Source organism: Malus domestica, chromosome 11 (genome assembly GCF_042453785.1).
Source record: "Malus domestica chromosome 11, GDT2T_hap1".
NCBI classification, from domain to species: domain Eukaryota; kingdom Viridiplantae; phylum Streptophyta; class Magnoliopsida; order Rosales; family Rosaceae; genus Malus; species Malus domestica.
Genome location: NC_091671.1, coordinates 10,967,629 through 10,992,442, shown reverse-complemented (window position 1 = coordinate 10,992,442; position 24,814 = coordinate 10,967,629). Strand labels below are relative to the sequence as shown.

General features: G+C 39.4%; 1 protein-coding gene, 1 long non-coding RNA gene and 1 pseudogene across 4 annotated transcripts; all 3 read right to left on the bottom strand.

Annotated features, from left to right (window-relative positions):
* Positions 1-7,152: 7,152 nt before the first annotated feature.
* LOC103447835 (protein NRT1/ PTR FAMILY 2.7-like) lies at positions 7,153-10,269 on the bottom strand. The gene is made up of 4 exons (XM_008387036.4): positions 9,482-10,269; positions 9,166-9,383; positions 8,227-8,765; positions 7,153-8,033 (listed from the first exon to the last, which is right to left on the bottom strand). Exons 1-4 carry the CDS (start codon positions 9,570-9,572, stop codon positions 7,214-7,216), a joined length of 1,668 nt encoding a protein of 555 aa, XP_008385258.2. The 5' UTR covers positions 9,573-10,269; the 3' UTR covers positions 7,153-7,213.
* A 24-nt stretch (positions 10,270-10,293) lies between these two features.
* Positions 10,294-12,819, bottom strand: LOC139189220 (protein NRT1/ PTR FAMILY 2.7-like; annotated as a pseudogene).
* Positions 12,820-12,944: 125 nt separating this feature from the next.
* LOC139189221 (uncharacterized) lies at positions 12,945-24,531 on the bottom strand. Of its 3 annotated transcripts, XR_011572923.1 has the most exons (6): positions 24,286-24,531; positions 24,109-24,193; positions 22,836-22,905; positions 21,333-21,388; positions 14,103-14,161; positions 12,945-13,006 (listed from the first exon to the last, which is right to left on the bottom strand). It is a non-coding gene; the product is annotated as an uncharacterized lncRNA (long non-coding RNA). The 3 variants fall into 3 exon arrangements; XR_011572924.1 differs by lacking the exon at positions 22,836-22,905 and having other exon boundaries at positions 14,103-14,183; XR_011572925.1 differs by lacking the exons at positions 12,945-13,006; positions 22,836-22,905 and having other exon boundaries at positions 14,022-14,161.
* Between the last annotated feature and the right edge of the window lie 283 nt (positions 24,532-24,814).

Below are 24,814 nucleotides of genomic sequence, written 5' to 3'. Positions count from 1 at the left end.
AAAGGCAGCATTTTCATGTTCTTCGACCTTTTGTTGCATTTCTATGCCCAATGAAACAAAATAAGGCTTCTTAGATACCTGGGGTCCTGAAAGGAAAATAAAATAAAATTGTTAGCTTTCAGACGTAAACTATAAATGGAAAATTGAAGCAAGGAGTACTTATTGAAGGCTTTTTGTTTCTGCCTACCCCAACAACAGTAGATGTCTTTGAAGCAGAGGCAGCTTTTGAAGACTTAGAAGTCTGAGTTCTTGTACTCTTTCTGGTTGGGGTTGCCCGTTTGGGTTTAGGCTGTTTCTCAGGCTCAAAATCAGAAGTTTCTACCACAACTGTCTATGCCCGCTTAGGTACTCGAATGTTTTTTTTCAGGCTCTCCCTCAGCCTCTGAGTCTCCAGATAGCTCAGAGATATCCCCTCATTCTTCTTTCTCTTGCCTTTTAGCCTCAGCGGCAACTTCTTGAATGATCTGTTCATCGACAGATTCTTCATTTGACCCAATGTTTGTCGTTTCAGTATTCCCTTGGGCTGTAAATGTTAAAGAAAAAAAATGAATAAGGAGCTAGAGAAAGACAGATTAACAAGATTTTCATAAGATATAAATTAAGGGAACATAAAGTACATATCAGTAGAAGCTGGTTCTTTTGACTAACCATTTCCTTCCAATTCTCAAGTTTGCCCGAGCTAGGATACGATTTGAGAGAGAGTTGGTTGAAGAGACGGTCGTGAGCTTCCCGCAAATCTCATCCATACTTCTTGATCCATTTAGCTTCCTATCAAGTAGAGAAAGTCGAGTTGCATTCGAAATTAAGGGCTAAAGGCTTTCGGGCAACCTTGCTCATAACCTCAAGGCTACATCGGGCAGCTAAAAAAATGACTTCTTGAGGAGATTGGAGGCGATAAGAGGTGTCACAATGAATAGAATCAAAGAATGGGATTGGAATGGCTTGTCTAAAGCCGAATTGCTTACTACAGAAGTTGGGATGATAAACCTCCAACCCGCGTTCATAACGATCGTTGTAAACTCCCCAAGCTAAGTCCCGTGGTTGAATGCAACTGATAAATTTCTCCCTGTAAAAAGGATTAGCATCTTCTCCAAAGGCATCTTGGAAGGCTTGATTATAAAACCAAGGATACCTTCTAAACACAGACCCTCCCCATTCCAAGTCTGCTTAAGTCCTGTAGACTCTAAAAAAATAAAAGTAGGCAAACATTGAATGGTCTGTGGGAGAAGCTTCGGCTAGAATTCGGGCATGAGCCACACCCTCTGGAAACACCAAGTTAGTTACCTGAAACTCTGGAAAATACCATTGTAACCATAATTGGACCATCCAGATTGATTCATTAAGGTTGTTCTTAAATGGTTCACCCCGAGTCATCTCAAAGAGAAGATGGTAGAGTTAAGAAAGAAGGAAAGTGCCCGTGGTAACATCATCAAAATTATGAAGGGCTTCTACTAAGAGGATCCACTCGACCTTCATTCCCTTAGATTTATTAGGGAAGACATGCTTGTTAAGCCATTACAAAAGGAAGTACATGTGCTCTTGATCCAAGTTGGCATTAGAAGAGTCTGCACCAAAATTCTTTTCACAAAAGGGATGAAGCCCTTGAAAGAGGTCTCGTAACTCTTAAAAGTTACGGAGTTATATTCCAGTTGAAACGGGGAAGCCGAAGTGCCTAAACTCTCAACAATTGGACGAAAAAGGGGAGCCTAGTCATGAGTCACATCCATAATTCGGCCCGATGGTCTTAGTCCAAAGATTTGTGCCATATCCAGAATAGTCAGAGAAATGGGGCCTATCTTGAAATCAAAGGTGTTGGTGCCTAAGTTCCAGAAAAGGAGAGCAGTGGTCAATAACTCAGGCTTAGCAACCACGGTGGTCTTTGAGAGCATTATCAGTTCATAGATGCCATTGTTCATCCATTTCCTTTTGAAGATAGGCTCGAGCTCATTTATCCATTTAACCTAGGCTTTATCATTCATCAGAGGAAAGTCGCGACGGTGGTTTGACCACTTAGAGGAAGAAATGCCCAACTCAGCCAGGAACGGGTTCAGAGTGAACCAATTGGCCTTGGGCATGTTGGCCTCTACTATAATTGGAACCTGAGAAGTCCACGTAGGTCCTAGTAAGTGTACCCCTCTTCTTTAAAGAAAAGTTCAGAGTGCAAGCCTGCCCAAAGGCGATGAAAGGCGTTGAGCAGACGGCTCAAAGTGGCAATACCCTCACTAGATTCATAAGAAGATCGAGTTTGAGTAGCTTTTAGGGCCATTAGGTAAACTTGGAGGGAAATGTGAAGATTTAAAGACAGAAAGACAGAGCCGAAAATAAGAAAAGTTTTTAAGAGCTCTGGGAATTCTGGGAAGCCCTGAGAATGTGAGGAATTGGAACTATTTAAGGTATTTAATCTGAGGATTAAGAAAGGATTATATAGTAAACAGTTGATTAAGGACAGATCGTGGGTTCGTGTGAAGTATCGGTTAATTAAACGCCTGCATCAATGGTGCAAGTCTCGAGTAAAGGCGTGCGATGGTGGTTACTAGGTGACGCATGTTCAATCATTATTAGCGCATAGGTTTGCAGGCTTAACAACAATTGAAGAATGCATTGTTTGGGTTAATATTTAACTTAAGACTTCGAGGGAAGAAAAGCCCAAAAGAGCTCAGTAAAGGAGATTTTGCCCTAAACCCGCACCAAGCCCAGATACTCATGTCTAGACAATATGACGGCTCCCCATTAAATGCAAAGGTTAGGTGCTTACAAGGGAAGTGACAACCAATGGAAATCATCCAACTCTCGGCCCAAAAGCACTTTTCCAAATGGCAGAACATGTAAAAATGCTAATGACTCACTACCCTTCAGTTACTTTCGGACAAGAGTAGAAATGGTGCAGTCGGGCTAATTCGCCTATAAATAGGGGAAAATGGCCCAGAGACAAGGACACTCAACCAATCAAACAAACAAACATACAACTTGCCTCTCATTTAAGCAAATATCCAGAAAGGTTTACTTTGTTCAGATTCTGCACCCTTTTAGCCTTAGACTTCCTTTAGAAAGACATCTTTTGTCTATGTAAAAGCTCTGCTACCTTATCCAAATGCTATAGTATTGATTCTCTTGCGTAAAATCATTTACCACTCATTGCTCTTTCAGTACCTAACCCTTTAGAACTACAATAAAGAAGAGATTGCAAGATGTTTAACCTTGCCCGAAAAGGTGAAATTGTGCCCGCCTTTCTTTGTTTTGTCTTTCAATTAATAGATCTTGTGTTATAATGTATTGCCTAGTATATATTCAAGTCATTTCCAGTCTTTTGATGATCCAAAGTTCCATTAGTTCTCAAATCTGGTTCACTTAGTAATTTTATTATCATAAAAAGATTAAAAGTGAATTAAAATTGATGACTTGATCAGATCTGGGTCTCCAACCTTTAAGCATACAAGATAAAGAACTAAAACTCCTTGATCTCAAGGCATAGAAAAGAACTTAATGTAGACTTAACTCATCTACGACAATCCTTTGATAACAAGAAGTCAGAATAACTTGGGGCGCAAGTAATCGGCTTAAATACACTTGTTCTACATTTTCCATACAGAGATGGGCAGTGGCACGCCTTAGCACTTAGTTAGTTTTGATTGCGAGCCTCAAGGCTACACCTAAGGCCCCACAAAGGCACATTTCAAAACTAACTTTGTCATCTTCTTGCAGCATCTCGGCAAGCCGGAGCCCGACAATCAACCAAAGTGCCAACTCCTTGGGGAACTGTGTGCTCGAGCTAGGGACCTTGTTCAGCTAGATTTCCTGCCCGAACACAACCATCGCGTTTACCACCATCATCCACCATTTGTCCTTCTCTTTTCACAGAAAGTGATGCATCCATCTCACAACCCAGCTGATGCAACTCTGTCAGCGTGGTTTCCTCTTTTCGAGATGCATGTTCACAAGCTCCCATCATTATATAAACGTGTAAACAAGCTGGTGCAGTCCTGTACATGCCACACTAACTGTGGTCTAGCATCGTTCTGTTATTATCAAGGGACCTAACTAAAGATGCTTCCTAACATTAAGCACCAATTGTCAACCTTAAAATCGTTGTAGTACTGTAGATAAATCCACCCACAATCTTCGTAGTCCTGTAGATGCCTCAACTTTCGACTAGATATGTTTTCGAGCACCAAATCAGCCTTCAAGAATACCTATATGAAGGAAACCTCAAGCAAGGGGTTTAACTCAAGTAAATGGTGGCATAGAAAAAAAGTGAATATACAGTTTAGAGTACTTACAAAATGAGTGTGAAAATCGTAATCCTACCAGAACGACATCCCACAATAAAGAATTGGCTTATTAGTGTTGGCTAACATGTTTGCAATCGAAAGGTATATGAATAATGCTGGAAATGATAATATAGTGGCAAGGACTGAAGCGAAATGATTGATGCAAGACCAAAGAGAAAGATTATCAAAGAATAATGTCTAAAAGCATGTTGTATGAAACTCATTGCTCCACTCTAACGCTATAAGAGCAAAAGGTGAGCTAAAAAGCTGCTAAATAATCCATGGATATGAGCCATGAGGGATCAACAACTACATTCTGAGGGAGCAAAAGTTGTAGGTGTCACAGTCACCCTGTCACGTGCAATGGTGGATCCAGAATTTTAATATCGAGTGTTCCCAATATTCAAGCTAAAAAAAATAGATGAAAATACCATTGAAATATTAAATGATAAATTACAATTTTTTATTTATAATCTTTATACAAACAACAATTTAGTGTAACATTTTCCATCATTTTTTAACAAGATCACTAATTCCTTGTGACTAAGAAAAGTTATTTCTCAAACAAATAAAATAAATATAAATATCAAATTGATCTTGAAATGCCTAATTAAGTTGATCTTGAAGTGTCGATAGGTACATGAAGTTTGGGGAAGAGATTGGTATTGTGCTGATGATGGTGGACTTCGGTTGGGTGGAGTGGGATTTAGGAAATGGAGGATTAGGGAGTTAATTTGGGTGGGGTGGACTTTCTTAGAAAGTCGAGTCTTTTTGTTTTTTTTTTTTAAATAAAAAATGGTGAGGCTATCAGCCTCCCACGTGATCTAGGTGATGTTGTCATACCAGGGCTAGCCTTGAGGGGGTGCAAGGAGTGCGACCGCACATGGCCCCTGTTTTTTTGGGGCCTTTAAATTTAATAACCTTTGAAATATACAAGATATATACCATAAACGTGAGCATATTAAACAAAGCAATCATAGCTGATTTGGCAGGTGCTGTTTTTGCTATCTATCTGTGCACGGGTTCGAGTCCTTGCCTGCCTGTATTTACAATTTTGAATTTTTTCAGCTGTGTTTATTTCATATTGGGCTTTTTTTGGGGTTTTTTTTTCCTCCAAAGCTAGATAAGTTGACACACCCCGACCTGGAAAGGTCGAAACATGTTGGCCATCACCAGGAGGTGATGTAACCATAAGGGTAAGTGATGCAAGAAGTGAATAAAATTAAAACCCACGAATTGCGCACTCTTTCACTGTTTAGTTCTAATTAGTTTTAATTTTATTCACTTCTTGCATCACTTACCCTTATGTTTACGTCACCTCTTGGTGATGGCCAGCATGCTTCGACCTTTCCAGGTCGGGGTGTGTCAATTTGGTATCATAGCCTAACCCTGGCTGTGGTGTGCCGACGAGGACGTCGGGCCCCTTAAGGGGGGTGGATTATAAGATCTCACATCACCCAGGGGAGTGATCCTTAAATGTATACTCTCATCCCTACCGGGCACGAGACCTTTTGGGAGCTCACTGGCTTTGAGTTTCATCGGAACTTCGAAGTTAAGCGAGTAGCGCACGAGAGCATTCTCATGATGGGTGACCCACTGGGAAGTTCTCATGTGAGTTCCCAAAAACAAAACCGTGAGGGCGTGGTCGGGGCCCAAAGCGGACAATATCATGCTACGGTAGTGGAGCAGGCTCGGGATGTGGTGGACCCCGGGCCAGGATGTGACATAAGTATTATTAAATACAAACGGATACATTTATTTTTAATTATGAATTTAACCATTTATCTTCTAGTCACTATTTGATGGTCATCTAATTTTCATTTTATTTTAAAACCATTTTGTCATCCATATATCAATGATCTGTTTAACACATAAAATTTTATTGAGATGAACTCTGGATGATAATAAAGAGCAACAATGGTTCTAAGTATAATATTTGAACGGTAATATGATAAGTACATATCCACCATACCATGCTTTTTCTATTAAAAAGCAAGGAATTTCAAACCCAAAAACATAAGGGATGCATATAGATACACAAACTCAACACACCATGTTTCATTTTTATTTATTTTCTTGTGCATTATATTTATGCACATAAAAAATATAAAAGAAAATATAACAACCAAAATTTTAAGCCATGTAAGGGCCCCCGTTTGGATCTTGCATGGGGTCTCTAAAATCTCAGGACCAGCCATGTGTCATACAACACATCAATGCTCACCGTTTTACTTAAAAAACTCACGTGGCCTAGATAGCACGTGACTTAGGATTTACAAATAATACTTGACAAAAAATGACCGCACGATGTACAATAAACAGTTAGGATGTAGAGATCCCTAGGATCCCACAAAGTGAATCCGGAGAAGATCCTCTTTCGAAGTAGACAATGGAAGGTAGAGGATGCCTCTGAAGCATTTTGTCAAACACATTGAAAGCATAATCAAGATTAGTAACTATCACAAGATGGTATGGCTGGGTATTTCAAGATTTGGTTGGAATGGAAGCTCGAGTGAGTCATAGCCAACGTTCAAAGATTGCATTTTTTTACCATTGGAAATAGTATTTCTGACGAACAATGAAGTTATTCACGAGATTCAAACCTAAGACATTTCACTTACAAGTGAAGAAGGATACCACCAGACTGTAGTAATAAGTGGCAACAAACAATTTATTTTAAATCTTCTTGTTTAGAAAGGGTGTGTTGCCTTCATGGTTAGGACATTTCTCTTCAATCTACTTCGTTCTGGTTACAAACCCTCATCTTCCTCTTAGTGTACTAACAAGATCTCTTTTAAATCCAAGAGCTTTGCATTTAAAGCCAAATTGAGACCCGCAACATGAATGGTGCCAATTTGGAACTCTACTTTAGACAAAAGTAATATTGTCCAAATCGAGAACTTAAATAGTTCATATTATAGTATAAGATCGATAGACATTATTTTCTAACCTTCAGAGACTGAGGAGCTACTATCTTCCACTCCCTTAACATTCTGATACTTGTACAACTTGGCACATAACAAAAAATAACCAAAGTTGAGCACACCTATCACAACCACAACCCAGTACACATTGTCTATCCTCCCTTCGTTTATATCATCCGGCAGCCATTCTGTAACCCTCCGAAAAAGATCAACCAGCGCCGTGCTCAAGTAAAAAGCAATGGCTATTATCATCGCAACCATTGCAGTCGCCGTGGTACGAAGTGACGCTGGAAATTCTTGATAGCAAAACTGAAGTTCCCCCGGGAAATGAAATGCTTCACCGATGCCCACCAAAACCAACTGTGGGAATAACCACATGACCAACATTGGCACCTTGGAACCGTGAGCTGTTTTGAGACGCTTTGACTCGACCAATGCGGAAACAGCCATGCCTGTGATATTTAGGACATGACCAATTCCTAGTCTTTGGAGGGGAGTCGGAGATTTATGGGTCAGTTTCTGCCAGCCGGGATATAGGATACGATCAATTATTGGGACAGCGATGCAAGAGGCGATTGTAACCACGACTAGGACAGATCCAACCGGGACTTTGAAATGTGATCCAATGTGACGGTCCATCTTTAGAGCTTGCAGGACCGTTAAGCTCATTTGAATCGCTATTGGGGTACTTATAAATATGCTGGAAGACCACACGGGGAAAATTCTAATGATAGTTTTGAGATCTTCTACTTGCTGGAGTGTGCACAACCTCCATGGCCTTGCAATTGAGCCGTCAGGCTTCAAGTCCCCTTCTGTTTCCAGGGCTGCGCTGTTCAGGAATCTGCAACAACATGATGATTACAGATCAAAAACATCAGGGAAAAGCTCATTTGAATTATACACACGATGTCACTTATTATCTTCTAGTTATCTTTTTTATTTGGCCTCACAGTCAAAAAACAAGAGGCGTGCAATAAAGAAGACACCAAGATAAAATCAATGTGAGGATACAGAACATGTGGAAATTCTGGTACCTGAAACTCTTTTTAGGTGCTGCGGGAGTTGTCTTTGCCTCTCCATCATTGTGGTAGTGGTAATCCTCCCTTCGAGATGTGAGCTTAACATTCCATTTCCGGATACTAGCAACAACAACACGAGCTATATTCACAAATGGGCTACCTTGTGGCTTATCACGACGATAGAAATGGATTCCAGATGAGAATACGACCAGACCAATCAAATTAACAAGAGCAGATAGGCCAAATCCCAACCCCCAACTGACACTGTCCTCAATATACACAACGACAGTAGAACTTACAACAGTCGCCGTATACATGGCAAAGAAAAACCAGTTAAAGAAAATCCCTTGATTTTTAGGCTTGTCAAATTGGTTTGCTCCCATTGTTGCTATAGTAAAGCGAGTGCCTCCCAGTCCAATTGATCCCAGCGTTATACTAGCATATAGGACTGAAAACTGAACTTTTGATGGTGTTTCGCACAAGCTAGATCCATTCTCACATGAAGGGGGCCTCAAGGAATCAAGAGTTGCAGTCAAAGTGAATAGGACCAATCCCTGCGAAGAATAAATTGTAATGAATTTAAAAATGAGATTAGACGTGTATTGAAAATTTTCAGAGAACAAGTTGGTTCAACAGGAAAATTAAAAATGCGACGATATGTATTGCCCGCAGGTACCCGAGGTACAGCTCAAATACGAGAAGAAAATATGGAAACCTTCCTACCGTGTCTCTAGCACCAACTATTTAAGGATTCAGATGATTCAGATGCTTCAGATGCTTCATTGTAGGCTAATACTGTTCCGTTAAGCAGAGAATTGAAAGTGTATTATCCTATAAAACTCAACTTTACGTTGCAAATTGGAAGTGTATAATCCCACATCAACAATTAACAGAACTATCATGGCTAAGTGAGCGTGTGTGCTTGTTAGAGTGGAGACAGAGCGAGGCTATTACCAGAAAAGAGACACAAGACGAGATCAGGATGACAGGGAAACAGCCAAAGAAAGAGTCTGCAACAATTGCTCCAATGATAGGAAATAAACTAGTGCAACCATTGACAACATTTGACACCTGAGTAGCATCAATGCTCTTCACGTTAAACTCCTCAATCAGATACACAACCAGATTTGCTTGCCATCCTCCAGCAGCAAGTGTCAAGCACATTAAAGTTCCTGCTCAAAACAAAATAAGATCATATGGTTTGCTAAGTGAACAACAGAAGTGCATGAGAGAGAGAGAGAGAGAGAGAGAGAGAGAGAGAGAGAGAAACCTATGATGAATAAAAAGATGATCCAACCACCACGTTTACCACCAGCATCCACCATTTGTCCTTCACTGTCCATGGGGAGTGATGCATCCATGTTAATACCCAGATGGTGTAAATAAATCCATTAAGCACCAACTTTCAACTTTCCAGTAGTTGTAGCACTGTAGATAAATCCAGCCAGTCATTGGGATGCCTCAACTTTCGACTAGCTAAGTTTTCGAGCACCAAATCAGCCTTCAAGAAGACCTATTTGAAGGAAACCTCAAGCAAGGGTTTTAACTCAAGTAAGCAAGTTCATGTTACTAGGAGCAGTTTGTGAATCTCAATCACACCGTAATTTTGGCACTCATTTTCAACCTCCTGCACTCCTATGTGAGTAAAAAGAATGTAAAATATACAGTTTAGAGTGCAGATGTTTAAAAAATGAGCGTGAAAATCGTAACCCTACGACAACAACATCCAACAATAAAGAATTGGCTTATTATTGTTGGCTAACATACTGGCCATAGTCGGTATACCAATAATGCTGGAAATGAAAAAATAATGACAAGATAACAAATTAAGCCGGCAAGGAGGACTTTATGTGAAATGAGTTTTGATTGGTTTATTGCTCAACATAATTATATCTATCTATTCTTATTCTATTAAGAGAAGAGGGTTTGTCAAAATTTTGCCCTTTTTCTTCCAATGTTACCCTCACTTTTGAATATACAATGTTGACATGAGGAGGGCAAAATAGTAATTTTGTATCTTTTGAGAAAATAACAATCATACCCCTATTTTCCCTATTTTACCCTCACGTTTGATACACAATATTTACTTAAAGAGGGCAAAATGGTAATTATGTAATATTAAGAATAATATGCCCTTGATAGGAGATCACATCATCATTATCTCATACTCTTTTTAAAAATTTAAAAAACTAAATATGTTAAGCTCATTTGAATGTGAGCTTAACCGGGATGTTAAAATGTGAACCAATGTGACGGTCCATCTTCAGAGGTTGGAGGACCGTTAAGCTCATTTGAATCGCTATGGGGGTACTTATAAATATGTTGGATGACCAACAGGGTAAAATTCTTATGGTAGTTTTGAGATCTTCTACTTGCTGGAGTGTGCACAACCTCCATGGCCTTGTAATTGAGCCGTCGGGCTTCAAGTCCCCTTCTGTTTCCAGGGCTGCATTGTTCAGAAATCTGCAACAAGAGAGCAAACAGAATTGCTTACCATCATTATTTCCTTGATTGTGCATGGCACTCTGTTTCCTACTGAAATAGTACTGTGTATATATCCATCCAAACTCAACAAAATAATGATTACAGATAGAAAACATTGGGGAAAAGCTTCCTTGCTTGTTGACTCACGTAAAGTGAACAACGCAGGTGTTCCCCAAAAGCTGTTTCGAACATCCTAAAGTGGCCAACTCGCTGATCAATAATCCCACCATCACCGAGGATGGATTCCATAGCGGGCCTCAGCAGAACTATCTCATCACATTACATGAATCTTCAGCAACAGAAGATAAGTGAAATTATGTCTACAAGATTTTGCAAAATTGAATACAAGATTTTTCTATCCTCAACTTTACATTCTTTTTTCCATCATAGATCATACAGAAAAGCTAGAGGTCTTGTTAGGTGAAGTTTGATAGGGTTGACTTATGTCACCCGTGAATTATACACACGACGTCACTTATTATCTTCTAGTTATCTTTTGTATTTGGCCTCACAGTTCAAAAAACATGCGGCGTGTAATAAAGAAGACACCAATGTAAAATCAATGTAAGGATGCACAAAATGTGGAAATTCTGGTACCTGAAAGTGAAACTCCTTTTAGGTGCTGCAGGAGTCGTCTTTGCCTCTCCATCATTGTGTTAGTGGTAATCCTCCCTTCTGGATGAGAGCTTAACGTTCCATTTCCGGATACTAGCAACAATAACATGAGCTATTTTCACGAATGGACTACCTTGTGGCTTATCACGACAATAGAAATGGGTTCCAGATGCGAATATGACCAGACCAATCAGATTAACAAGAGCAGATAAGCCAAATCCCAACACCCAACTGACACTGTCCTCAATATACACAAACGACAGTAGAACTTACAACAGTTGCTGTATACATGGCAAAGAAAAACCAGTTAAAGAAAATCCCTTGATTTTTAGGCTTGTCAAATTGGTTTGCTCCCATTGTTGCTATAGTAAAGCGAGTGCCTCTGAGTCCAATTGATGCCAGAGTTATACTAGCATATAGGACCGCAAACTGAATTTTTGATGGTGTTTTGCACAAGCTAGATCCATTCTCACATGAAGAGGGCCTCAAGGAATCAAGAGTTGCAGTCAAAGTGAATAGGACCAATCCCTGCAAAGAATAAATTGTAACGAACTTAAAAATGAGACTAGACGTGTATTGAAGATTTTCAAAGACAAGTTGGTTCCACTGGAAAATTGAAAAATGTGACGATATGTATTGCCCACAGGTAGCCGAGGTACAGCTCAAATATGAGAAGAAAATATGGAAACCTTCCTACCGTGTCTCTAGCTCCAACTATTTAAGGATTCAGATGCTTCATCTTAGGCTAATAATGCTCCATTAAGCAGAGAACTGAAAGTGTATTATCTTATAAAAACTCAACTTTATGTTGCAAATTGGAAGTGTATTATCCTACATCAATGAGTAAAAGAACTATCATGGCTATGTGAGCATGTGTGCTTGTTAGAGTAGAGACCGAGCGAGGCTATTACCAGAAAAGAGACACAAGAAGAGATCAGGATGACAGGGAAACAGCCAAAGAAAGAGTCTGCAATAATTGCTCCAATGATAGGAAGCAAACTAGTGCAACCATTGACAACATTTGACACCTGAGTAGCATCAATGCTCTTCACTTAAACTCCTAAATCAGATACAGAATCAGATTTGCTTGCCATCCTCCAGCAGCAAGTGTCAAGCACATTAAAGCTCCTGCTCAAAATAAAATACGATCACATGATTTGCTAAGAAAGAAGTTTTCTTTTTCACTTCCTTGTAGTCATAAGTGAACAACAGAAGTACATGAGAGAGGGAGGGGGGGGGGGGTGAGAGGGGGAGAGAGAGAGAGAGAGATACCTATCATGAATAAAAAGATGATCCAACCACCGCGTTTACCACCATCATCCACCATTTGTCCTTCTCTGTCCACAGAGAGTGATGCATCCATCTTACAACCCAGCTGATGCAACTCTGTCAGCGTGGTTTCCTCTTTTCGAGATGCATGTTCACACAAGCTCCCATCATTATATAAACGTGTAAACAAGCTGGTGCAGTCCTGTACATGCCACACTAACTGTGGTCTAGCATCGTTCTGTTATTATCAAAGGACCCAACTAAAGATGCTTCCTAACATTAAGCACCAACTGTCAACCTTAAAATCGTTGTAGTACTGTAGATAAATCCACCCACAATCTTCGTAGTCCTGTAGATGCCTCAACTTTCGACTTGATATGTTTTCGAGCACCAAATCAGCCTTCGAGAATACCTATTTGAAGGAAACCTCAAGCAAGGGGTTTAACTCAAGTAAGCGAGTCTTGTAATTGCTTTTACTAGGAGCAGTTATGTAAATCTATATAAGACTTCCTAATTTTCACTCATTTTCAACCTCCTGCACTCCTATGTTAGCATAGAAATAATGTGAATATACAGTTTAGAGTACACAAATGGTTAAAAAATGAGCGTGAAAATCGTAATCCTACCAAAACGACATCCCACAATAAAGAATTGGCTTATTAGTGTTGGCTAACATGTTTGCAATCGAAAGGTATACGACTAATGCTGGAAATAATAATATAGTGGCAAGGACTGATGCGAAATGACTGATGCAAGACCAAATAGAAAGATTATCAAAGAATAATGTCTAAAAGCATCCAGTATGAAACTCATTGCTCCACTCTAACGCTATAAGAGCAAAAGGTGAGCTAAAAAGCTGCTAAATAATCCATGGATATGAGCCATGAGGGATCAACAACTACTTTCTGCGGGAGCGAAAGTTGTAGGTGTCACAATCACCCTGTCACGTGCAGTGGCGGATCCAGGATATTAATATCGGGTGCTCCCAATATTCAAGCTAAAAAAAAAAAGATTACCATTGCAATATTAAATGATAAATTACAACTTTTTATTCATAATCTTTATACAAACAACAATTTAGTGTAACCCTTTCCATCATTTTTTAACAAGATCACTAATTCCTTGCGATTAAGAAAAGTTATTTCTCAAACAAATAGAATAAATATAAATATCAAATTGATCTTGAAATGCCTAATTAAGTTGATCTTGAAGTGTCGATAGGTACATGAAGTTTGGGGAAGAGATTGGTGGTGTGCTGATGATGGTGGACTTCGGTTGGGTGGAGTGGGATTTAGGAAATGGAGGATTAGGGAGTTAACTAGCAGCGGTGCCCGCACAATGCTGCGGGTATAGAGTAGCATTTATATACACATAGAAATCTATTTATGACCATATGGATTGCTAGTTTTGTTGTGATTGTTGTTCGAATATGAAGAAATATGCATATAGTCAGCCTATTTTACCTAATGATTACCAAAGTATAGAGATGCAGTTGATTTTAAGTTGCCAATGGGATAAAATACCTGGAGTTGGAGATAAACTTGGTGAAAGTAGAAATCTTCAAGATGCAAACAAATTGATCCTGGTTTTTGTCGCAGAATGTCCTTTCATCAGAGCAAATTATAGCAAAACTTTTAAAACCAAATGAAATTGTGAGAAATGATTAGGAAAGCAGAATTTTTCTAGACTATGCAGAGAAATAACAACAACAACAACAACAACAAAGCCTTTTCCCACTAAGTGGGGTCGGCTATATGAATCCTAGAACGCCATTGCGCTCGGTTTTGTGTCATGTCCTCCGTTAGAACCAAGTACTCTAAGTCTTTTCTTAGAGTCTCTTCCAAAGTTTTCCTAGGTCTTCCTCTACCCCTTTGGCCCTGAACCTCTGTCCCGTAGTCACATCTTCGAACCGGAGCGTCAGTAGGCCTTCTTTGCACATGTCCAAATCACCGGAACCGATTTTCTCTCATCTTTCCTTCAATTTCGGCCACTCCTACTTTACCTCGAATATCCTCATTTCCAATCTTATCATTTCTTGTGTGCCCACACATCCCACGAAGCATCCTCGTCTCCGCCACACCCATTTTGTGTACGTGTTGATGCTTCACCGCCCAACATTATGTGCCATACAACATCGCTGGCCTTATTGCCGTCCTATAAAATTTTCCCTTGAGCTTCAGTGGCCTACGACGGTCACACAACCCGCCGGATGCACTCTTACACTTCATCTATCCAACTTCTATTCTATGGTTGAGATCTCTCTCTAATTCTCCGTTCTCTTGCACGATATATCCTAGGTAGCGAAAACGGTCGCTTTTTGTGATCTTCGCTAGATTGCTCCGATCATTAGTGTGGATAAGTATATAAATGGATATAGATAGGAAAGCAAACACAAGATGTACGTGGTTCACCCAGATTGGCTACGTCCACGGAATAGAGGAGTTCTCATTAATTGTGAAGGGTTTACACAAGTACATAGGTTCAAGCTTTCCTTTAGTGAGTACAGGTGAATGATTTAGTACAAATGACATTAGGAAATATTGTGGGAGAATGATCTCGTAATCACGAAACTTCTAAGTATCGGAATGTGGTATCGTCTTGACTTGCCTTATCTGTCTCATAGGTAGATGTGGCATCTTCTCTGGAAGTACTCTTCCTCCATCCAGGGGTGGTATCTTTAACTGGTGGAGATGCACAAGGTAATGTATCAATTTCACTTGAAGCTTACTTGTAGTTTCAGGCTTGGTCAAGCGCGATACAAACCATGTAGTAGGAGTCCCTCAAGTTGCCGAGCTAGGGGATTTGCTGAAAGAGGTGACAGACAAGGAAAGCAATCAGAGCTCCGGCTGATTGTTCACATTCTCCCTATCTTGCAGGCAGCATGAAGGATAAAGAGAAGAAAAATGAGAAGAGATGATATGGGATACTTTTGCTTTTGAAGAAGTAACTTTCCACAGGCTTATTCTTGAACTGAGCTGGAGGGTTTTCTGGTTTCCTCCAGAGTATAAGGCCGACTGAAGAATTTGAGGGTCAAAACAAGTCCATCAAATCTAGAGTACGTTCGACCCTACTGATATGGGATACTTTTGCTTTGACAGAGTAATGGATGTATCGGCACGTGTGCTGTTACGCTTGTCTCCACATGCTTCCTTGTATCCTTCTCACTTGCCCTATCTGTTCCTCAGGCAGATGCGGTATCTTCCCTGGAAGCATAAGATGTTGAAGATGAGTACTCGAGAGCAATGCCAGGTAAGTAAGTTCCAGGCAGTCAGTTCCTGGCTGGAAGCTTGATTCCAAGTGCTGATTGATTGCTCTCTTTCTCCTTGTCTTGCAGGTAAGAACAAGGCCAAAGGAAAAGACAGGGAAAAAGCATGATATGGGATACTCTTGCTTTTAACCCTGATGATATGAGATATTCTTGCTCTAGTATAACTTGTTTGCAGAGGTATTATCGGGGGGAAAGAAAGCTGAATATTTCAAAAGGCTTCGTTGAGAGTGCCCTCTCATATATGAGGAAGGGTTGAGCATTTTTGCAGGTCTGTCTGTCCGTTGGGGATGGAGGTTGACATATATAGGAGTCTCCTTAACAACAAGTAGTAATGCTATTCCTTTACCCTGTCAGAGCACTTTGAAAAAGTGGTCTGTGGTATGTGGAAAGCTGATGTTGCGTGTGAAGATTACAGACAGCTTTATCCAAGGAGATCCGGCTCTTGTAGTTGGGAAAGTGTTGCCTCTTCGGTTTTCGAACAAGCAATCCTATCAGGGATCTGGCTCTCGAGATTCGGAGAACGATGTCTCTTCGATTTTTGAGAAAGCAATCATGCTGGGGGTCTGGCTCTCGAGATTCGAAGAGCGGTGTCTCTTCGATTTTTGAGAAAGTAATCATGTTGGGAGTCTGGCTCTCGAGATTCGGAGGACGGTGCCTCTTCGATTTTGGAGCAAGCAATCTTGTTGGGAGTGTTTTCTCGAATGTGAGTAAAGGTTGGGCATGTTTGCTAGTCTACCTTGCCACGAAGCACAGAGGTTGACACACAGGGACTTTCCAATTATCCAGCAATGGTACTGTTCCTTTACCCTCTCTTCGATTTTTGAGAAAGTAGTCATGTTGGGAGTCTGGCTCTCGAGATTCGGAGGACGGTGCCTCTTCGATTTTGGAGCAAGCAATCTTGTTGGGAGTGTTTTCTCGAATGTGAGTAAAGGTTGGGCATGTTTGCTAGTCTACCTTGCCACGAAGCACAGAGGTTGACACACAGGGACTTTCCAATTATCCAGCAGTGATACTGTTCCTTTACCCTTGTGGGTAATAATATGGGGTAGCTAGACCTTCAAAATTTATGTGTCTAAACTTTGTTAGTGCTGTTTCTTTGCTATTCTTTTACCCGTCTTGGTCAGAGCGATGTAGTGGAAGCTGCAAGCTTCACGTGCTCAACTTTGGCAGAGAACTTTGGCAAAGTTATCTGTGATACACATGAGCTACTATTGCGTGTGGGTGATTGAACAGTAAGACTCATGTGCTTTCTACTTCACCAGAAGTCTTCGACAGAATGCCCATAATTTCCGCAAAGCTGAGTGTGCGTGTGACAGGTGCTGCCAAGGCTGGAAAAGTAGGTGCCTCTTCGATTTCTGAGATCGGCCCTCGTGGTCTCTGAGCAGCCCAACTTTTGAGAAAGCAAGCGCCTCTTCGATTTCTGAGATCGGCCTTCGTGGTCTTTGAGCAGCCCAACTTTTGAGAAAGCAGACGCCTCTTCGATTTCTGAGATCGACCCTCGTGGTCTCTGAGCAGCCCAGCTTTTGAGAAAGCAAACGCCTCTTCGATTTCTGAGCAGGCGCCTCTTCGATTTCTGAAGCTCCGTCGAGTGCAGATTTTTATAGGGGCTGGCATTAAGTTCCAAAGCACACTTGAATCTCCACCAGTAGAAGCTCCATTCTTACACTTCTAAGATCTTGATTTGTTCGACCTCTTCTCTCTTCAACACCTTTGAAAATGTCTGGCCCCTCCGACCGTCGTTTTGACTTGAACCTTGTTGAAGAGGCAGCCCCGCCTTCTCCAGACAACATATGGCGCCCATCCTTCGTCTCCCCTACTGGTCCTCTTACCGTTGGGGATTCCGTTATGAAGAATGATATGACCGCTGCGGTGGTGGCCAGGAACCTTCTCACTCCCAAAGATAACAGACTACTTTCCAAACGATCTGATGAGTTAGCTGTTAAGGATTCTCTGGCTCTCAGTGTTCAGTGTGCAGGTTCTGTGTCTAATATGGCCCAACGCCTATTTGCTCGAACCCGCCAAGTTGAATCATTGGCGGCTGAAGTGATGAGTCTCAAACAGGAGATTAGAGGGCTCAAGCATGAGAATAAACAGTTGCACCGTCTCGCACATGACTATGCTACAAACATGAAGAGGAAGTTGGACCAGATGAAGGAATCTGATGGTCAGGTTTTACTTGATCATCAGAGATTTGTGGGTTTGTTCCAAAGGCATTTATTGCCTTCGTCTTCTGGGGCTGTACCGCGTAATGAAGCTCCAAATGATCAACCTCTGATGCCTCCTCCTTCTAGGGTTCTGTCCAGTACTGAGGCTCCGAATGATCCCCCTCCGGTGCCTTCGCTTTCTGGGGCTCTACCGACTGCTGCGACTTCTCCTAAGCAACCTTTGTGAAGGCTCTCTCTTGTTTGTTTATTTTGACTCATGTATATGTACATATTTGTAGCTTATCGGGGATATCAATAAATAAGCTTTCCTTCATTTCAACGTATTGTGTTAAATACACCAAAGCCTTCTTCGCTAAGTTCTTTGAATTTTCTTTTGTTGGAGCTTTGTGAGTGGAGCATGTAGGTTGAGGTAGTGTTCCCTTAATTTCCTGAGTGAGGAAAACTTCTCGGTTGGAGACTTGGAAAATCCAAGTCACTGAGTGGGATCGGCTACATGAATCTTAGAACGCCATTGTGCTCGGTCCTGTGTCATGTCCTTCGTTAGATCCAAGTACTCTAAGTCTTTTCTTAGAGTCTCTTCCAAAGTTTTCCTAGGTCTTCCTCTACCCCTTCGGCCCTGAACCTCTGCCCCATAGTCGCATCTTCTAATCGGAGCGTCAGTAGGCCTTCTTTGCACATGTCCAAACCACCGTAACCGATTTTCTCTCATCTTTCCTTCAATTTCGGCTACTCCTACTTTACCCCGGATATCCTCATTCCTAATCTTATCCTTTCTCGTGTGCCCACACATCCAACGAAGCATCCTCATCTCCGCTACACCCATTTTGTGTACGTGTTGATGCTTCACCGCCCAACATTCTGTGCCATACAGCATCGCCGGCCTTATTGCCGTCCTATAAAATTTTCCCTTGAGCTTCAATGGCATACGGCGGTCACACAACACGCCGGATGCACTCTTCCACTTCATCCATCCAGCTTGTATTCTATGGTTGAGATCTCCATCTAATTCTCCGTTCTTTTGCAAGATAGATCCTAGGTAACGAAAACGATCGCTCTTTGGTATTTCTTGATCACCGATCCTCACCCCTAACTCGTTTTGGCCTCCATTTGCACTGAACTTGCACTCCATATATTCTGTCTTTGATCGGCTTAGGCGAAGACCTTTAGATTCCAACACTTCTTTCCAAAGGTTAAGCTTTGCATTTACCCCTTCCTGAGTTTCATCTATCAACACTATATCGTCTGCGAAAAGCATACACCAAGGAATATCATCTTGAATATGTCCTGTTAACTCATCCATTACCAACGCAAAAAGGTAAGGACTTAAGGATGAGCCTTGATGTAATCCTACAGTTATGGGAAAGCTTTCGGTTTGTCCTTCATGAGTTCTTACGGCAGTCTTTGCTCCTTCATACATATCCTTTATAGCTTGGATATATGCTACTCGTACTCCTTTCTTCTCTAAAATCCTCCAAAGAATGTCTCTTGGGACCCTATCGTACGCTTTCTCCAAATCTATAAAGACCATGTGTAAATCCTTTTTCCCATCTCTATATCTTTCCATCAATCTTCGTAAGAGATAGATTGCCTCCATGGTTGAGCGCCCTGGCATGAACCCGAATTGGTTGTCCGAAACCCGTGTCTCTTGCCTCAATCTATGCTCAATGACTCTCTCCCAGAGCTTCATTGTATGACTCATTAGCTTAATACCCCTATAGTTCATGCAATTTTGTACGTCGCCCTTATTCTTGTAGATAGGCACTAAAGTGCTCGTTCGCCACTCATTTGGCATCTTCTTCGTTTTCAAAATCCTATTGAAAAGGTCAGTGAGCCATGTTATACCTGTCTCTCCCAAAACTTTCCACACTTCGATTGGTATCTCGTCTGGGCCTATTGCTTTTCTTTGCTTCATCTTCTTCAAAGCTACAACCACTTCTTCCTTCCGGATTCGACGATAAAAAGAGTAGTTTCTACACTCTTCTGAGTTACTCAACTCCCCTAAAGAAGCACTCCTTTCATGTCCTTCATTGAAAAGATTATGAAAATAACCTCTCCATCTGTCTTTAACTGCATTCTCTGTAGCAAGAACTTTTCCATCCTCATCCTTGATGCACCTCACTTGGTTTAGGTCTCTTGTCTTCTTTTCCCTTGCTCTCGCTAGTTTATAGATATCCAACTCTCCTTCTTTGGTATCTAGTCGTTTATACATATCGTCGTAAGCCGCTAACTTAGCTTCTCTCACAGCTTTCTTCGCCTCTTGCTTCGCTTTTCTATACCTTTCACCATTTTCATCAGTCCTATCCTTGTATAAGGCTTTACAACATTCCTTCTTAGCCTTCACCTTTGTTTGTACCTCCTCATTCCACCACCAAGATTCCTTTTGGTGTGGGGCAAAGCCCTTGGACTCTCCTAATACCTCTTTTGCTACTTTTCGGATACAACTAGCCATGGAATCCCACATTTGGCTAGCTTCCCCCTCTCTATCCCACACACACTGGGTGATTACTTTCTCTTTGAAAATGGCTTGTTTTTCTTCTTTTAGATTCCACCATCTAGTCCTTGGACACTTCCAAGTCTTGTTCTTTTGTCTCACTCTTTTGATATGTACATCCATCACCAACAAGCGATGTTGATTAGCCACAAATAGATAGAAGATGAGAGTTTTACATACACAAAACTCATTGAACAATTTGTTAACTATATATAGATACACTGAACAGATAATATTATTTAATGAGTGTTTTAATTTATCATAGGTTTTTTTGTTACCAAAATTTACCAATTCGAATCAAATTCACCAAAAAAGCATACATGTTTTTTCGTTAACCTGTACATACATTTGTGAATAATTAAAGAAAAACTGTAGTTTAAAAATGTCACATCCCGGCCCGGGTTCACCACATTCCGGGCCCGTTCCACCATCGTAGCACGATATTGTCTACTTTGGGCTTACCATTCCCTCACGGTTTTGTTTTTGGGAACTCACAAGCAACTTCCCAGTGGGTCACCCATCCTGGGAGTGCTCTGGCCTCCTTCTCGCTTAACTTCGGAGTTCCTATGGAACCCGAAGCCAGTGAGCTCCCAAAATGCCTCGTGCTAGGTAGGGATGAGAATATATATTTAAGGATCACTCCCCTGGGCGATGTGGGATGTTACAAAAAATCTCTCTTCTTCAACAGAATTTTGTAGGCGGATATAAGTATTTTGATTTTGTAGAAGCAAAGCAAGTTGGATAATGTGTAAACATACATAGATTATGAGGCTGAGAACATAAGTCATCTTTTATAGTAATAAACTATAATTTTAAGAAATTTCATTACCATTTCATTCGAGAGGATAAAGTTTGAACGCCCTGAAATTTGTGGAAGCTCAACTCCTGCAATATGAATAGTGACAAAAAGGGCTCAATTGTTGAGAAGCATTTGTTAAAAAAAATTAAAAAATTAAAAAATTAAAAAAATTAGAGGAAAAAAAAAGATCTGTAGTATCATTTATGGTTTTTGGTAAGATACATATATTTACAAAGATAAACTTTGTCTGACCTTGAAGAGAACAGCAAGTAACCATGCTAAATTGCCTGATGTCACAGACTTAAATATTTATTGTTGATTATACTTTCAATGTATCCAAACAGAGTACATGAATATATTAAATTTAATTTTTTTTTTAAATGAGAAGAACAACACCCATAAATTCTTAATACAGAGAGCTAAATAAATATATATCTAAGCTTGTAGGGGTTTTTTAATTTGATCTAATAGATGTAGAATTTAGGTTTGAAAGTAGATAGATGTATATCATAGATTTCAAACTGCAGTATAATATTGATTAATGTGAACAAAAGTATAAATAAATTAAAATATGTGAAATCGAGGACTTACTCGGATTGTGAATTTACATAATGTCAGTTCACCGTTGTACTTTCATGAACAGAATAAAGGGTTAATTTTATACAATTTAAGACGGTGAAGAGACAAATGGTTACATCATTTCCCAAAATGTGATGAAATGATGTTTAAAGATTATAAAACTATGTACAAAATCACAAACTGCACACCATGTGTATTAAGAGGATGGGCAAATTTTATAAAACCTATTACCAAATGAAAATAATAGTGTGAAGTTTGATTAAAAATCAGAAACTGCACACCATGCATATTAAGAGGATGGATCAGATTTAGCTAAATAGGTTGCTCTCTGCAATATAGAGATGTTTTTTATGCTCCATTATTCGGAGGAAAAATCATCATTTCCATCTTTTCTCCTCAAAGGAATTAGCTATTAGCAATTTATATACAAACTTTATTATTTTGACCTACCCTAAATGTATGGCCAATTTTTTATCTATGCATTAAAAGGTTTAAGATAAACATGGAATAGTATGAGTACAAATGTTCCCACCAAAGATACACCGTCTCTACATGCTTTAACTTAGCGAAAGAATACATTACGTATAGAAGAATTATTAAATCTAATCAATGAATAACAGCAACGGTGCATGGATAGATTTAACAATTCTGCTATTGGTAAGATGTTCCTTAACTTAATTAAAGCATGTGGAGATGGCATATTTCTACTTTTTTATGTTTAACTTAACCTCTCAATGTGTAGGCAAGGCCATGTATTTAGATTAGATAAATAGAAGATAGTCTGTATATAAATTAGTAGTAACTAATTCCCCTGAGGAGAAAGGTCAGTAAATATTGAATTTAAATGTAGAAAAGTAATAAAAAAAAAGTAATAAAACGTTAATTTATTTGACATACTCTTGGATCCTTGTATTTACATGTTCTTGAAACCTATTTGTTGAAGTTGTGACATACCTGTTACATTAGTGATTTATGTTCTTTTTCTTCAAATTATTAAACAAACCTTTTAACTGCTTAACCATACCTGGAAACCAATTTTACAAACTTCACTTATTAAAATATGATTAAATACAATTATTTCAGTACAGTAAGCAATTAGAAACAACACACAGCTATAGACAATGGGTGATGTAATGGTTAAAAACTATGTAAACCATGTACATATATAAAAATGCAGCACTTACTTAAGTTGAAGGTTAAGAGAATGCTTTTAGTAGCAGGAAAAGTATCGTTAGATTGAGTTTTCTGCGATGATTATCTTCTCTATAGAAAACAGTATCAGATGAAAGTTCAAAAAATGTAAGGTCATGTTATATTTGCTGAGAATAAAAGCAGTATTAGTGAAACGGATGTCAAAATTTAATGACCTACAATACATTTTACTGAATTAACAAAACTCAGAATACTCGCATTGTTAACCAAATACATATAAGCTTTGTCGTGCAAAACAAATTTTATGCATCTGTTTATATAAATAAGAGTTAACAGCTCCTTGTCCACATTATCTTTCCAATAATACCGAATTATCAAAAAATTAGAACCAAACAGATTGTTTATTAATGACCTGCTCTATATACATATGTATTACTTTGCAACCACCAGAGAACACTATTTGACAACGAAAGAAAATGAAATGCCTCATCATTGAGAAAAATTGATAGCATGAATGTTCTTGATCCTTAATAAAAAAGAAAGGTACTCATTTTCAAAAAGGTAACTGAATCATATACTTTCAGTAGTTACATGATTGATTAACTTAAGTAAAATATGGTTGAATTCATAATTAAGCTTTAATTAGTCACTCAAGCTTTTAAACTGGTGTAAAAGCTTCAAGCAATCTGAAATACTTTCCTTTTCAAACCTTTTTCGTCTCTATACATTGATCTAAACAAAACTTTAATTAAGCATTCAAGCTTTTAAACCTCTGTAAAACCCTTAAGTAATGTTAAATCCTTTGCTTTTGAAAGCTTTTTGGTTTCTGGACATTGATTTAAACCAATAACGAAAACAACTCTAAAAAATAATTGGAAAACAAATTGAGTCTTTTTTTTAAGAACGATTAGAATGTACCAATTTTGTAGCAAAAAATTATACACACGGTAAACCAATTTGTTACAGCCAGCATAAACACAACAGAGAACCAAATTGCCACAGTTTTTTTCAGGGTTCCTTTCAAACAAATACAAACTGAGAATCGAAAATTACACGTAGTTGTTGTAAAACATACCCAAGCTCAATATAATTTTCTTTGTCAATAATCTGAAGAGGCAGCATGCGATTAGTCACCAATTTCACAAAAACTTTGTCCCAACCTGCAGATCCGCAGAAAAAACAAAAACAAAGACCTTAAATTTCTTGGCCTAGAGATAGCAAAATGAGGATAAAACACGAAGAACAAACTAACCTTAAAGTTCTTCCCCGACGATCGCAAGATGAGAAGAAAACGCCCAACAACAAAGCATTCAATAACGGGAGAGACTGGAAACTAAATCCAAAAAAACAAAAATCAAACGCTGGACCTCTACTAAGACAATTTTGCGAAAGAAAAAGAAAGGATTTGAGACCAAAAGACGGGCTGACGAAGTGGTAGAAAATCGCAGACTCACATGGACGGAGGGAGGTAAGGCCCAGTGGGGGCACATGCCCCCCCTCTCATCCCTGTTTTTTTCATTACAAATTATTCAATTAATCATCCCCATTTTTTTGCTTTACAAATTATTCAATTAATCATATTAAAATAGTGAAAATCCTCTTTTAGTTTTTAAATGCCCCTCCGTCTTGTATATTTTTCTCACGTACTAATGTCTAAACTTTGTTGAGTTGCATGTATTTAGTTAATTAGTACAAATGAGCATTAGATTGTAAACAATTCAAGACAAAATTAGACAATAGAGTAATAAAATTAGGCATTTTGTAATTAATTTTTTCAGCAT

Excerpts from the sequence above, each read along its gene's own strand:
- LOC103447835 (XM_008387036.4), bottom strand. The coding sequence starts at position 9,572 with ATGGATGCATCACTCCCCATGGACAGTGAAGGACAAATGGTGGATGCT. Across the intron at positions 9,384-9,481 it reads CATCTTTTTATTCATCATAG|GAACTTTAATGTGCTTGACA; the intron begins GTTTCTCTCTCT and ends TGTTTTGAGCAG. Across the intron at positions 8,766-9,165 it reads CGTCTTGTGTCTCTTTTCTG|GGATTGGTCCTATTCACTTT; the intron begins GTAATAGCCTCG and ends TATTCTTCGCAG.